This window comes from Siniperca chuatsi, linkage group LG21 (genome assembly GCF_020085105.1).
Source record: "Siniperca chuatsi isolate FFG_IHB_CAS linkage group LG21, ASM2008510v1, whole genome shotgun sequence".
In the NCBI taxonomy this organism is placed as follows: Eukaryota; Metazoa; Chordata; class Actinopteri; order Centrarchiformes; family Sinipercidae; genus Siniperca; species Siniperca chuatsi.
This window is the reverse complement of record NC_058062.1, coordinates 18,638,786-18,654,759: the sequence shown is the minus strand read 5'-3', so window position 1 is coordinate 18,654,759 and position 15,974 is coordinate 18,638,786. Positions and strand designations below refer to the sequence as shown.

General features: G+C 38.9%; 2 protein-coding genes across 3 annotated transcripts; one reads left to right on the top strand and one right to left on the bottom strand.

Annotated features, from left to right (window-relative positions):
- Positions 1-1,771: 1,771 nt before the first annotated feature.
- elof1 (elongation factor 1) lies at positions 1,772-4,539 on the top strand. Of its 2 annotated transcripts, none has more exons than XM_044181409.1 (4): positions 1,772-1,924; positions 2,668-2,798; positions 2,887-2,957; positions 3,401-4,539. In XM_044181409.1, exons 2-4 carry the CDS (start codon positions 2,683-2,685, stop codon positions 3,463-3,465), a joined length of 252 nt encoding a protein of 83 aa, XP_044037344.1. In that variant the 5' UTR covers positions 1,772-1,924; positions 2,668-2,682; the 3' UTR covers positions 3,466-4,539. The 2 variants fall into 2 exon arrangements, with proteins under 2 accessions (XP_044037344.1, XP_044037345.1); XM_044181410.1 differs by lacking the exon at positions 1,772-1,924 and adding an exon at positions 2,003-2,546.
- Positions 4,259-15,566, bottom strand: cnn1b (calponin 1, basic, smooth muscle, b). The gene is made up of 7 exons (XM_044181408.1): positions 15,278-15,566; positions 10,282-10,403; positions 10,067-10,133; positions 8,940-9,077; positions 8,425-8,541; positions 7,902-8,048; positions 4,259-6,652 (listed from the first exon to the last, which is right to left on the bottom strand). The coding sequence occupies exons 1-7, from the start codon at positions 15,335-15,337 to the stop codon at positions 6,407-6,409; spliced, it is 897 nt and encodes a 298-aa protein (XP_044037343.1). The 5' UTR covers positions 15,338-15,566; the 3' UTR covers positions 4,259-6,406.
- Positions 15,567-15,974: the final 408 nt, after the last annotated feature.

Genomic DNA, 15,974 nt, shown 5'->3' with positions numbered 1-15,974 from the left:
TGTACATATCCATCAGTATACTTCTGTTTATAATAATGCCATCTGTATATAATGTCCATAGTACCACTTGTAAAATATTTTCATAATATTGCTCTATCCTGCATTTATGCACACACTTTATATCCTGCACTTGCTTATTGCACTTCTGGTTAAACCTGAACTGCATTTCGTTGCCCTGTGCTTGTACATGTGTAATGACAATAAAGTTGAATCTAATCTTGTGGCCACAGGAAAAGATATACAACCCCGCTATAATACTCCACAGAGTTGTAAATGGTTTATAAGTTGTGGGAAAGTACCAAAGTTCATAAGATAGTTGAAAGTGGATATAAAAAAAGATAATACATTAAGTATAAAAATGTAGCCAAAGCAAGAACAAAGAAATAGCCAAAAGTAGGCTATTATAAATATTATAATGGCCAGTTCTCTAGACAAAGCTAGCCATTTGAAAGTCTAACACAATATTTTATGAGCTCATGTGTTTTGCAAGTATCTTACTGTGCAAAGTAGCCAGTGGCCACAGCCATCAGATAGACATAGTAGTAAAATTCCCTTTGATGGTTTACTATAAGAATACTACACTGTACTATAAGAGTATATGAGAATGTATGAGAATAATCAGAAATACTCCAGTACCGCGCCCTCAAATCTGTATTTACCTCTCAATCAAAATTCTCATCACTGTCATCTGTATCTGCAGAGTCCAACCACTCACTTAAGTTATATAATGCTACATCTTGCAAAATTAAAACCACACTAGTCATACCATGCTAATTATGGCTGCACCATTAAATCAAGTGAGAGTGGATATTTAATTTTGTCTGGACCTTTATCATGTATTATTTTAATACCTGATTACCTTCTGGTTAATTGTTCCTTTATATATTTTTCCACTTCCAGAATTTGAATTAATTAAACACAACAGTCCCAACTAATGCATATTTCTTCAAATTCTTTTTTCTTTTTCATTTCAATTTTTATTCCACACAAAAATATGTGAAACACATTTAGATTTTAACACCATTTTTATAGGTCTCTGTTTTGTTATATCATTGCCTTTATTGGACAGTAGACATCACATGATGCCTCCGTTTATATGTTTATATGTCAGTTTACCTCAGATCTCAGAAGTTGTATCCCACCTTGTGAAACACTATGACTCCTCTTGCACCTCATCAGTTCTCAGCAGCAGTTTCCTGACTGTCGCAGCCAGAGTATTTCTACTTGAGGAGGTTTCGTTTATTTCTGTGGCACAGCAGAAACCACTCACACACACACAGAGACTTATTATTTTCACCTTGAGTTGATGCAGCTCAGTCTTTTCCTCATTTTTTTGGCAGAAACCTTTTATCAGTGGGCTAACCATGAGAATTTATCAGTTTATCTCAGATGGATAAGAGAATTTAGATTTTTACGTTAAATTAAATCCGCCAGAATATCCATATGGGATTTATTACCATCTATTTAATTCTACTTTTCGGAGGCAAAGTGCTGGCTGGAAACTGGCTTGCCAATACAGAACATATCACAATATACAGTAAGTGGTAAGTCAAAGGTGATGGTGTCCCTGTTCATCTGAGATTACTTTCTATGTTTGATAATTCGTGGATCCGTCTTTTGATTGTATTGCATCTTTGTCGTATGAAATGCGCTATATAATAAATATCTATCGGTCTGGTTCAGGTTATATGTTTGAAGGCTGTCATGTTTGTACAGTCTAGGTCTGCACCATCACTGGAGGAGGGAAGTAAACTTAGAAGACGAGATCCACTATTGGATACACGAGGCTGTCAGTCTCCGCTTTTAAGCCAATCACAAACCGGTGAAATTCCCAACTAACCAATCAGAAGCGGCCCCGGACAGATGCGGTATCCGGATTGAGTTGAATACACAGCATCCTCCGCTGAAAGAAGACATCCCGTTGGTAAGACAGACAGCACTCACATCATTACGCAAATGCAAAATAATGGAATCTGTAACAGATGGAACACGCGCCTCCGTTTTGCCTTTTACCTTCAGAGTCGTTTATTCAAAGCAGTTTTTTTTTTTATCTCCTACAGTCTTTACCCGCAGACTAGCAGCTGTTAGCGAGTTAGCTTGCTAGCGTGCAACGTTAGCGGTAGCTTTTTGGCGCTTCAGTTCAAGTGATTTTCTGATCTTGTTTGGCGTTAGTTGAGCTGTTTGGCTGACTTTTTAGCTGCAGACTGGGAATGCGGTTGTAATAAACCATGATTCAGATTGGGCTATATAACTGGAGGCAACGTTAATTACTATCCTCGAGGAAAGTTAACACAGGAGCATGTTAGTTTTGCTCTAGTGATTTTACCTGCCTGTGAGCAGTGATTAAAAGCAATAATGAACTCTTATCTTCTATCTAGACATTACTTAGTTAACATAAGGGTTTAATTGTGTAGGTAGTGGTATAAAACAGTTTGTTGTTTAGTTGGTACAGCATGCAAAGCAGTGAAAAGTGACTGTACCTGCCGCTCAGTGACATACTTGGCAAAAAACGGGAAATTCACATTAATTCAACAACAAACACACAGGTACATACGCATGAGTACCTCTCCGTGGTATCTATGTGTGAAAGAGTGCCTGGGAATGTCCATACCTGATGGAAACAAGAAAAGCTATTGTTCAACGGTTTGTTTTTTACTGCACATATAGGCTACAACTTTACAAATGGGGCGCAGAAAGTCAAAGAGAAAGCCACCTCCCAAGAAAAAAATGACGGGTAACCTGGACATCCAGTTCACTTGCCCGTTCTGTAACCATGAGAAATCCTGCGATGTCAAAATGTAAGCAACTCAGTGTTTCTCCAAAAGCTTTAGTAATAGAGAGGAATGCATTGTGAACAACATGACTAAAATACTAACTGTTTTCCAGGGAACGAACCCGCAACACAGGAATTATATCATGCAGTGTTTGCTTGGAGGAGTTCCAGACTCCTATAACCTGTATCCTTTTAACCAGCAAGAGTACAACATCATGTGTGGCCAACTGTAATGACTTCCACCTGCCAGGGAGGTTTGTTTTGGGTCCTGTTTGCTTGTATTTTAGGTTAAAAGGATATCTCAAAGGCTTGTCAAATGTAATAATGTAGAAAGTCATCTGTTTTGGTTTGAATCCACAAATTTTATAATGCATTTCTTAATATTGCAAGATGGTGCGTTTTAAAAAAAAAAAAATATTTTCCCAATTTTGTTATGAAAATCATGCATATACATGGCATGATTGTTTTTCACTAGGTGTACTGTGATGCAGCAATTAGAGGATTGTTTAGCCTTGGTAGAGGTAGCGTGTGTGTGTGTGTGTGTGTGTGTGTGTGTGTGTGTGTGTGTGTGTGTGTGTGTGTGTGTCTTGTCTGCATTTGAAATGTCCCTTAACCTTTTCCCAACAGATCTGTCCGAGCCAGTGGATGTTTACAGTGATTGGATCGATGCCTGTGAAGCAGCCAATCAATAGCCATGATTTTCCTGCGACTTGCCTTCTCTCTAACCGCACTCACTTACATTTCACCCCTTTGATTGGTCCACTGAATTAGGTCCTGTTCAGCTAGCACAATGTAGCAAAACCTTTACGAACATTAGAAGCCCTATGTTTTTACTGTAAGTGTGTGACATGCTTAGTTTAATTTTGCTACAGTGTGGGATGCTGAGCATGACACGTTCCTCTGGCTGGGCCAGATAGTTGCCATGTTGTTTTGTCCACATCATATTTCTCAGTGTTAAAGTTTTCCTATGTCAGTGATTATCTTACAATAAGTGTTTTGTTTTGTTTTTTTAGCTTAGATCATGATGTTGTCTATTTTTTTTGGGACAAAATTGTCCTATAATGAAGTTTAAAATGTAATCTGACTGATATTTCCACTGGTGTAAAACATTCCATGTCCTCCATCGGTATTCTTTGTGATTTATGGATAAAGAAAATATGAATTCTCTTTTCTTCAGGTTGTTGCACAGTTGTATTTAGTAGAATATAATGACAAACATGTGTTACTTTAGTGGAAGTAGTTTTCAACCATGTCTCTAATGCACTGAAACTATTTTGTTAGTTGACACATTTTTTTGAACTGCCAAGTCTTTTCAAATCTTTTGTTTTTTAGACCAGTATATATTTGTACTGCTAGATTTTATTATTTAATTTTTTATTTTTTTTTTTAAATCACAATCATGTAATTTCTATTACACTACTTCTGTGTATTTCACATCTACTGTGTATTTTCAGGTAATGACTAATGAGAATTAAATCAACACCATATTTTTCAAGTGTATTTTATTGCACAAATGTCATGTTTAGTGAAAGGCATTGAAAAAAAAAAATCCAAGAGGTTAGCAAAGATGGAAAGTTTGAACAATGCTGAAACAAAGCCAACACATTAAGGTGAAACGTTACTATACATTTACTCAACATTGTTGCCATTCTGGATATCACAGGGAAGAAATGATACTAAATGAATGCACTGTTAAAAAAAAACTACATTCCTACATTTGATTTGAATAAAAAGAATGTTTAGACTTTTGATGGGTTGAAAATACAGTAAATGTCCATGTGCTTTGTCCCCACTAGATGGCACACTGCTCCATGTCCTAAATCATGGCTGTGCCGCCTTTGTTGCTGACTGACAACAGTTCAAGAGCTCCAATCTGTTGACCCATTCAGCACATGAACACAAACATGAAGCTTATTTAACAGCTAATTCTGACAGTAATTCAGAAAATAAATCTGAATATTTTACAAAGAAATGCAGAAGTTTTGCTGTGTAACACCAGACCACAAGTGCCCGAGCCTCCTCTGTTTCTAACTTTGTAAATGTACATTTCTGCCCTTTAAATGTGTTGAAAATGAATCCTGTGACAGCTAAAGCTAATGGCACCTCTGACCTTACAATAACATTACATTCAAGACATTTGGTGGGTTAACAGTATGACGCAGAAAAATCAAAACGAGAATCTCATCTCTATATTTGGCATGATTCATTGAGCACTTATCAGCAAGCGCCAGGGTCTACTTTGATATTGCCATTTACTGACAGTGGTGGATGAAGTACTCTTACTTTACTTGAGTAAAAGTAGCAATTCCACAATTTAAAAATACGCCATTACAAGTAAAAGTCCTGCATTTGAAGTAAAAGTATGTAAGCATTATTAGCAAAATGTACTGAAAGTATGAAAAGTCAAAATACTCAATTATTATATTATTATTACCTATACTTACATGTTTTATAAACTCATTTGTTTGTCATTCAAAGTAACTATAACTGACATAATTGTAGTGGAGTAAACTGTACTATAATATTACCATCTGAATTGTAGTGGAAGTATACAGTGGCATCAAATGGAAATACTCAAGTAAAGTACCTCAAATTTGTTCATTTACTCAAATACTGTACTTTAGTTACATTCCACCACTGTTTACTGCACACAAGGTGAAGCCAGGTAACGGGCAAATGGAGCAACAGCACTAAAGCCAAAGTTCACTGAGGCATAAAGCGAAACGTTTCCGAAAGGATGGAAGAAAAAACAGGACAAAAACTACTGGTGACTAAGTGTACCCCAACTTCAAACTATATATATGACAACACCTACATTTGCTCTTCTATTTTATAAAAGCATTGTCTGACAGACCCCTCTACTTTTTCTAAATACTTCTTCAAAAACCAAAGACTCGTGCTGCACACAAGCCATGTCCCGTAAAAAAATAGCGTGATGGGTAGTTCGGCAGGCTTGTGAACATGACTATTTGTCAGCGCAAGTGCTCACAAAACAAAGCAATCCCCACACAGCTACAAGTCCTCCTGCATCATCCGCCCCGGTCAGTCTATGGACCCGGAACTTCTCTGTCTTCCCGAGGTGTGGAATCCTAGAGCCTGCGGGGGCTCCGATGTGGACGTGGCCTCTGTTCCAACTGGGTCAAAGTTCTATAGCACCAACACGGTCACTTGTTTCCTTTCAAGGAACTTTTAAATTATGCTTCGTCAGTGTTCAAACTGGATTGGAAGGGTAGGGAGGTGAGGAGAGGGGTATAAACAGTTATAAATCTCTAATTACAATGCAAGTAAGCTGTAAAAAAAAAAAATAAATCTATAAATAGCAAAAGTCATTAAATCTCAACTTCTGAGTGTTTGGGTATTTTTAGCAGTAATAAAATTCATCAAAACAATGAGATACAGAAGTTGGCCACTGCATGACATTTTTGACGTAAGGTCAGTGTAAACATTATTTTTCTCTTTAACTCATGGAAAGACAAACAATAAATTCCTAAGAGTAAAAGTATGTTGTAAAAGTATGACGTCAATCAGTGTTAAATAACAGTCTGGAGGGTTTGCTCGTCACAAAGACAGTTGTGGTTGGTTGTCTGGAGTTAAGCAAAGAGGAGGAAGGGGGTGAGGCTGTCTGTGGTTTAGTTAGTCAGAGTACTGGTTGTAGCCATCAAACTCCACCTCACTCCCGTTGTTATAGTGGACCTCGGTGGGGTTGGTGCAGTACTTGTTGTCGTAGACCTGGCGGGGCAGGCCGTAGGTGGTCATGCCCTGCTGGGAGGCCACTTTGTTGGTGCCCATCTGCAGAGAGATGGTGGTGGTGTCACAGTTCTCCAGCTCCAACTTCTTGTCAAAGATGTGCCTCCTAGTTCCCGGGGCTGTCATGCCAGCCTGGGGGACAGAAAGCAGGGGGTTTTGAAAGAACAGGTAACAGAAATATATTTTTTTCAAAGCTTCTTAGACAGACAATAACTACTGACATAAATATATAAACACTTAATTTAAATCAAAGAATAAGGCTGGTGACATTGTAGATTTTTCTTATTGTTAACAAATCCCATGAAAAGACCAAAACCAACAATGAATTGCTCCTACTAATTTGTATTATCTGTGTATCTACAGTCTGATATGTATTTTTTTTTATTATTATTATTATTATTATTATTATTATTATTATTATTATTATTATTATTATTACTGTGCCGCAGAGCTCCATTGTTATCCAAAAACTATAAAAAACACATCAGTGAGCCACATCTTTGCACTGGGTAACATGTTCCTTCATTGTGATTACAAGTCTGTTTTCCGAAGTTGTCCCCCCCCGTCCCTTTTTTTTGGTGCGTTAAAACAACACCTTCCTCCAACCCTCCACCGGCCCAAACTCTCAAAAAAAGAAAAAAACACATGCATACAGAAAACTAAATTAAATAAATAAAAAACACACCCAAAAAGTAAATAGAATAGAAATAAAATAGAGGAGGAAGTACAATAAGGACAATCCAGCAAAAATGGCTATCAGGGGACAGGGTTCTAGTGTACTATTGAGGGCTTTGTTTACTGTGTTAAAGAAACAAGACCAGAACTCAGCTAATTTAGGACAAGAAAATAACATACAAGTATGATCCGCCGGTGACAAGCCACTGCTATCACAGGTATCACTAGTGCTTGGAAACAGCCTGCTATGCCTTTTGTAAAATGAACCCTATGCAGGAACTTAAACTGAATTAAACTCAGACAGGCACATGAAGCCATAGAGTTGACCCTGGCTAGTGCCTCTTACCACCAATCGTCTGTCACATCAAGCTCAAGCTCCTCCTCCCAAGTACCCGTAAGCCCCACTTATTGGCTAAAAACTGCAGTGCCTGTTTTAGGAAATAGGGCAAAAGATGTACATCTTCAGTAGGAACCTATGGGCTTGGGCTCCGAAGACGAACTAATTCATTGTTAGTTTTGGTCTTTTCATGGGATTAGTTGACAACAAGAAAGTATAGAATAACACCAGCCTCACCCTTTAAAATCAATTTATCTAAATTTTTTAATACATAGAAAACATGTGGCATCTTTAAGTCTGAGATTTTATCTGGATCAGAGTGGATTAATAAAAGCATCATTTTAGTGTCAAATGCAAGTCTCTCCTCACCTGGCTGGCTCCCTTGTTGGTGCCCATCTGTAGGCTGATAGTAGATTGGTCCAGTGGGTTGTCCATGGCCATCTTGGAATCATACAGATGGCGTCGTGTGCCGTAAGAGGTCATGCCCTTTTGGCTGGCAAGCTTGTTGGTGCCCATCTAGAGACACAGCAAAATGGAGTGAGTTAAATAACTGAAACCACACTGTTAGTTTGGGGGACATAGTTGTCACTTTGGGCAGCATCTGTATGACGGGAAACAAATTTAAGAGCACACCCATGATGGTCAAATTCCCATTAATCTGTTCTCATCCTATTCTACATCAATAATCCAACAGCAGGGCAGGTGAGAGAAGACTCAATAAAGATTTTTTCTGTTAAGATTCATTCAGCACAAGTCCAGCAGGAGGCACCCACAACCCACTGGGAAGTGTCTTGGCCAGCAGAACATCTCTCGATACATGTATCTACAATCCCATATGCAAGCATGATCATAAAGTACTAGATTACAGGTTCAGCATTTCTGCTGCTCTGACCTGCAGGCCTATGATGTTACGTCCCTCCCTGAGCTTCTCTGGAGCGAAGCGGCGCTGATGTTTCTCAGCGTACTTCACCCCTAAGTCGTACTTGGAGTGGAAACCTTTGGACTTGGCCTGAGAGAGAGAAGTGGCAGAGACAGAAGGGAAAAGGGTGGTAATAGAGTGTATCTTAATACCCATCTTGTTTTTATTATGCTACTGCAGTTGCCATATTGTAGTCCTAGCCCATGCAACACAAAGCACTCACATAGGTAGGCTGGTAGCTGCAACATGTACTGTATATAATAATCACAATATACTTATGTACATCATCGTCAATGTAGGCTAAAAATTATAAACAGTTACTCCAGTTTTTGTTGTTGACTGCTCCTGATTCTCTCATTCAGTACAATTCAGTGGTGAGTAAAGCACCAACATCAGCTTTTCCTACAACAGATGTCACTGGAGTAACAGTATGTGTGTGTATGTGTGTGTGTGTGTGTGTGTGTGTGTGTGTGTGTAGCTTCCCTAACCATTCCAGCCAGAGCCATGAGTGTGCACTGGACTTGAGTGTGGTTGACATTCTCAAACAGATCGTTGGCCTCAAAGATGTCATCTGGCCTCAGGCCGTACTCTGTGATCGCACGGACAAAATTCCCTATGTTTTCCAGCTGAGAAAAAAAAAAAAGCAGACAGAAGGAAAAATGGAACTAGTTGAGAAGAGAATCTATTTGGCATGTTACATACAGCCTGAGTAGTTTCCTTGTGTTTCACCTTGAATGCAGCTGTTTCTGTCTATTAAAAGGAATACTTTAACATTTGGGAAAATACTTTTATTCGCTTTCTTGCACAGAGTCAGATGAGAAGATCAATACCACTTTCATATGTGTATGCTAAATATGAAGCTACCGCTAGCAGCCAGTTATCTTAGCTTAGCACAAAGAGTGGAAACCACTAGCGTGAGAGACAATGCGTTAATCAGTGCGCTTTCAAGGTGGTGGTAGGCGGATTTTGTTCCTTTTGGACAGGGCCAGGGCAGTTGTTTACAGGTTAGCAGTCTTTGTGCTAAGCTAAGCTAAGCTAACGGGCTGTGTAGTGCTAGCTTCATATTCAATGTACAGACATGAGAGTGGTATCAATCTCTTCACCTGAACACTCTCCGCCAGAAAGTTAATAAGCGTATTTCCCAAAATGTCAGACTATTGCTTTAATGTTGTGATTACAGTTTGGTGTGGACACCATAAAGAAAAATTGGATCCTAGTAAATGCATAGAAATGAAATAAAGATGCTAAATACTGACAGTATCTCAAGACTCCCCCACCCCACCCCACCCACCTGTGCATTTCCTTAATAAAACAAAAGTATTATTACCTTAAAAGTCTGTGTGGATTTGTTTACAAGTGTAAACATTACAGTGAGATTTTTTGGAAAGAGCTTCAAACAAGCCTTGAAAGCACTGTTTGCTTTTTCAGTCCTGTAAAATGCTGCAATGGGCTTCATTTGATATGGCAGCTACTTTATGGAATGTAAATCAGCTCTGTGTTGTCAGTGCAAATACGGTAGACTAACCAAGTTCCACATGCTCTGGAAAACGACCCTAACTTTGAGACTAGCAGGACAAATGAGGCTTATTTTCTTTCCATAGAGCTGGTGCATTACCTGGTGCCAGTTTTGACTGGATTTGTTGATCTTTCTCACAGAACCTGGCTGGAGAACATTAATGAGTCTACAAAGAGAGAGACACAAAATTCAAGAAACTTCCACTTTTAGAAGAGACTTCGCCAAGACAATCAGCAATAATATTACAGAAACGAGTATGATTTAAGTTCTGACATTTCTGTGCTGAAGCATCCTCTCAGTGTCTATCCACTCACTCGCACAACAGGACTCCATCTTTCAGACTCTCCATGAAGTTGTCCCCGATCTTTTTGCCGGTCACATCCTGAATCCACAGCCTCAGCTCCTCTTCCTTCTGGGGGTCGTACTTCCCTGCCAGCTGAGGGGGAGGGGGAGCGGGTTGGAACAGAGGTCAAACATAAGAGTTTTGCTTTTTATTCAGTTTTGTTACAAAACGAAAGCTGATTTCAGCCCATCAAACTCTCCATGACTAAGCCTACTCTCTAGTGAACTTCATTAGAAGCACATAAAAAGGGATTGTGCATTCAAGTGAAGACCAGCATAATATATATCCTGAGGTACTAAGAAATGTTAAATAGAAAACAGATGAATAAAATATTATGCACAATTTGCCCCTTGTCACTCTTGTAGAAGAGCAAAAAGTGTTAATGTACGCACCTAACAACGTCAAATATTGTCCAGTGGAATAAAAATTCTATTCCAGATTATTCAAATTTAGTACTTTCAATTGAACGGTAACACTTTATTTTACCTGTGTGTAATTTCCACATCATTTCCAAAATATTTCTTGGCAAGAACTATGTAGTTTCGTACTAAGTATGGGGGAAAAATAGGAATTTCCTATTTCCTAAAAGCTCAATTAAAATAATAAATATTTATTTATTATTCCATAATCACTGGACATTTTACTCACCCATAAAATATGGTGTTACCCTTTCCATTATGATTGGGAAAAATAAAGTGAAATTCTACGGGGATGGTATAACAGCAGAAGAACACAGACAATGTCATTTAAAATACTATATACACACACAACACGTACATGCACACACAAGTCTCTACTTCAGTTTATTACAATAGTTGCTTTCATGCCTAAGGTCAGGTTTTCAGTAACTAAAATAACTGGTTTCACCCATTTATTTCTCATAACTGTACTGTCTTTGAAAGTCTTACTGCGTAATAAAAAATACTTTGAGATGAGGGGTTTAAAAAGAACAGGAAGAAAAATGAAAATGAAAAAGGCCTGTGGACATTCCTGCATGGAGAAACACACTGGCCTCTCTCTCTCTTCTCTCCATGTATTTCCTTATTGGCACAAACACGTTGCCCCTAATACTTTGAATTCTGGCATGGGGTTTAAGGCTGCTCCCCCCCCCGCACACACACTCACTCACTCTCATCCCCTTTTCCTGAATGTTCTGCAGATAAGTCTTCACAGTCTGGGATCAGCAGCCAACACAAACAAGTATTTCAAAGCAGCAGGGATAGCGTAGCTTCCAGTCCATCACACCAAACTTGGGAGAAACAGCTTTCCCAGACACTCCTCCCTCTCCCTCCGACTGTCTTGCTCTCCTTCTGCGATTGGCCTAGCTCATATTTCTCTCTTACTCTCTTTCCCTCTCTCCCTCTGGGTTTTCCAGAATCTGCCCTTTTACTGTGAGTTGACTATTCAGGCAAAAACACGTCTGATAAAGACAGGCCAAGATCGACAGGTCCTGCTTCCAGTGGAGATAGTTTAGTTCAGAGTTTGATTTTGTTGTGTTCTTCTCATTGTAGAGTTCAGGAATGCAGTCAGGACTGGTCCTTTTCTGAGCTTTTCAAGCCATTTTTGATTCATAAGAATGAATCACACAAAGACAAACAGCGCAGCGCACAAATATAATCAGAATAGCCTATGTGTTACTTTAAAAAAAAACATCAGACACTTTTTGTGATATTCTTTTAAGATGATTAACGGACTATATAGTGTTGGCAATGCTGGGTATCAAACCTCAGTTGAAATTTCAAAAACTGTTAGGTGGATCTCATCAACAACTCACTAGACATCTAAACAAGGGACCCAAACTAGACACTGCTTTTTTTGTAAGAGATCACAAAGCAAAAAGGTTATTATCGACTGGTTTAATCTCTAACAATACATTGTACTATATTTAAGTTTATCACATGTTTTTTTTTTAATATAAAATCTGTCAGATAGGCTAAATGGAATAAAAGTAGAGTAAGCATTAGAAATTTTGCTGAAATGTAGTGTAGACGTATAAAGCAGCATCAAATGGAAAGACTCAGGTAACTTATAAGTACCTCAAAATTATACTTCAGTACAGTACTTGTGCATTTGTGCATGCAGCCCACCATAAACTGGCACTAAATGTCTGATCAGATTCTTTATCTCGTTGTACAACTGCTTGTGTGTAGACCACATTTTATATTTGAGATGTTTTATTAAAAAAAAATAAAAAAAATCTATATTTCTTTAAGTGAGGTATTGACAAAAGGGCTCGACACTAGAATCAAAACATTTTAATGTTTGCCTTAAAGCAAGACTATGTAACTTTTGCTGAAACGTGGCAGTCCCACATGCTAAAACATAGTGTAACAGCAGCATAAGTAGAGAAAAGTCATAAAGTCGGTGAACTGACTCAGTAATGTCATGTAATGTCAAATGTTTGCTAACATTAGCCACCATAAGCTGCTGGTCAGACCAAGTAAGGCGGTATAGCAAAACCCCCGAGTGTGTTAAAGCAATGGTATGTTTGTGTATTATGAATTAAACTTTGTAAGAGAAAGAATGCGTTATTTCTTTTTTCAAAAGTTATATAGTCTCACTTTCCACAACCTACGTAGAAGCTCTCAGGCCGTTTGCAATACTGCATATTACCATGTGGGGTCCAACAACAGAGAACGGACCATGAGCGTAAATATATCTAGCTGTTTGTAACCGATAAGTGGACATCCGTACATACACAAACAAAGAAATAGTTCCAATGACATCATTTCTTTGCTAGGTGTCCTCATGTAGTGTAAAATGGATCCATTGCGTGAGTTGCTGGCATGACTTTGTCTGCGCCATCTGTCTTCTGTCCACCTGTGTTGTGTCAGGACAGCACTTTGTCATTCTTGACTCGGATGTAAACTGTTTAGAGTAAGGACACTTTCTGAAGTTCCAAGTCAGAGCCGGGCCACTCCTTAAAAGGCCATTAGATGATTCTGATGCACCTGTCAGTCTTTCTGCTGCATCTCTGATGTCACGCTGCTGGAACTTACCGTCCCTGCATGACCCGCGAAGCCCCGGCTCACATAGTTCCTACCCTACACAAAACTCGCCCCATGTGTACATGATCGACCTGGAAATGATAGAGAGATGGCAGCAAAACAACAGCCAGACTAGCGTCCAAATCTCAAACCTCCAGTTCTGACTAAGACCCCGCTGACTGCTGAACAGCAGTAATGAAAGGTATGTGGGTTTCATAGAGCGCAGGGCACCTCTGTGTGAGATTAAAGCTCTGATGAGAGATGGCACCATTCAGGGACGAGGCGACAATGAGGACATCACTGATGATGATGAGGACGGCCTTTCTCATCCTGAACCGACTGTCAGCAGCTCTGACTCATCCCAACATACAGAGTCACTACTGTCATTATAGAGGCGGCAAAGAAATTAAATAAATGAATTCTATTGACAATGACTGTATCAACACTTCCTGCTGGGATGGTGACAGCTTAAATGCTTGGAATTAGGATTGTGCATGTTCATGCTTTGCGGGGCACAACGCCATGCAGTGGTGGAATGTAACTTAGTACATTTACTCAAGTCCAAATTTGAGATATATTTCTACTTTCACAGACTATTTCTGTTTATGCTACTAGCTACTTCACTACATTTCAGAGAGGAATATTGTACTCTACACTACTGCATTACTTTACAGGTTAAATATTTTACATATAAGCGTATCATCAGAAATGTGATGCATTTTTATAGATTAAAACTACCAACAGTATGTAAAGTAGTCAAAATTAGCACCAACTCGACTCCTGGCAACATCAAAATGCTGCTTGCATGTTAATACATAAAAATAAAAAGATCCAATATTATAATATACAATAATATAACCCTTGCAGGTGCACACTGCTAATAATTCTTCTTTACTTTTACTCAAGTAACATTTTGAATGCAGGCCCTTAACTTGTGATGGAGTGTTTTTACGTTGTGGTACTACTGCTTTCACTGAAGTAAAGAAATATCTGAGTATTTCTTCCACCACTGACCCCATGTCGTCGTGTCACTAAAAACTCACTCTCACAGTAACGTAGTCATTCAAAATAGTCTACGTAATGTCCCTTTAATATTGCAAATCAAGCTTTAAAATCATTACTTAAAATTAGAAATACCTTCATATGCATCTTGACTCAAAATACCAGCAAGCTCATTTACACAAACTTACAAAACTGTTACATTTCTTCATGTTTCGACCAGTTGAGGTTTCTTACTGCCAGTGAACCAATAACAGAAGAATAACAGAGTATAAAGAGCACAAGTTAAACTCCCTCCCCCTCGTGCTGCACTCTCACAGACTAAACGCCCTGACCCTTCATAATCACACAAATAATTTGGCCACTAAGACCTACTTTCACCTCCAAAACAAACACTTCCCTCACTGTGTGATCTATTATCAGAAAGGCAGGAGTGTGTCACCAGAGCTGTTTCCCCAAGCACACGACCTGGAATCACAGTGGAATGAGATGCCGCATCACATCACAGCCTCTTTTTAATAATTTAACTTCAACAGGCAAATTCAAATTTGTGATTTGTGAGAAGAGTCACAGCCACGCAGCACATTTTTGGGAGGTTTTCGTGCCCTTTCTAATCTGTTTCATGTGCCAACATGTTATTCAGGTACACATGGGTGACTACAGCTAGCCTATACCAAGGTTTTATCCAGCTATATCCCATATTTTCTCCACATAAGGACCTCAAAATATCATGACAACAACCATTTGACTATAACCCCCCACTGTATAGGACTCTGTTTGAAGGAACCCCATCTTTGTGTTAGTTATAATTTAGGAAAAAATATTCAAATAGGGCCACAGTGGAAGCGTTTACAGTATTCGTCATCATGCTAGGTAGCCTTCTTTGACCCTTGACTTCACTTGAGGAACCAATGCTCCAGCTACAACGTGCCTATATCCTGTAAATAAACGCCATAATGATATGAAAAAATGTAACCTTACCTTACTCTTGACCTCGGCAGAAAGTCCGAAGGCTGGGCCGCTCCTGAAATGTGTTGTCATTTTGTTGTTTTGTCTATTTACAGTGGAGCTGAGGAGGGCTTTAAAAATGGAGAAGCAGGTTACAGCTCTCTGTCCGAGGCAGGGAAACACACAGACAAGTCCCGAACAAATCCGTGGGTATCTATTTTTTGCTGGGGCTGTTTTTTTTTTGTTTTTTTTTTTAATTCGTCGCAGTCGTGCTCGGACCTGCTGGTGAGGCTTTTGGACAACTTTTCGACACTTTTCTGAATCTTTTTTAAACTCTTCCCGTGTGTGCTCTCTGATTGGCCGCGGCCGCCGTCCAATCCGCACGCAGCCTCCTCAGCGAGGGGAGTGATGTCACCGCTCGGGTATTAGATTTAATCAGTGTCAGTTTTTCCACCTTCAGGGATGCTTTTCACTGGTGTCGCACTTTGTTAAAGTTATGTCATCGTCATTTTCAGCTGAATTTCAGTCATGGCCTTGAAATGGATTTCCTGATTAATAAGAAACCATTTGATTTCACTACACATTACATTCTGTGATGAATCAATAAATAGGCTATTACAGTAAACCTTAACTAAAGTAAAACTAGAAATATTACAATGATAGCTGCAAGAGGATGTTAAAAAATATCTGAAAAAATTACAAGGTTATAAAAATACTATTGCTAGTGCTT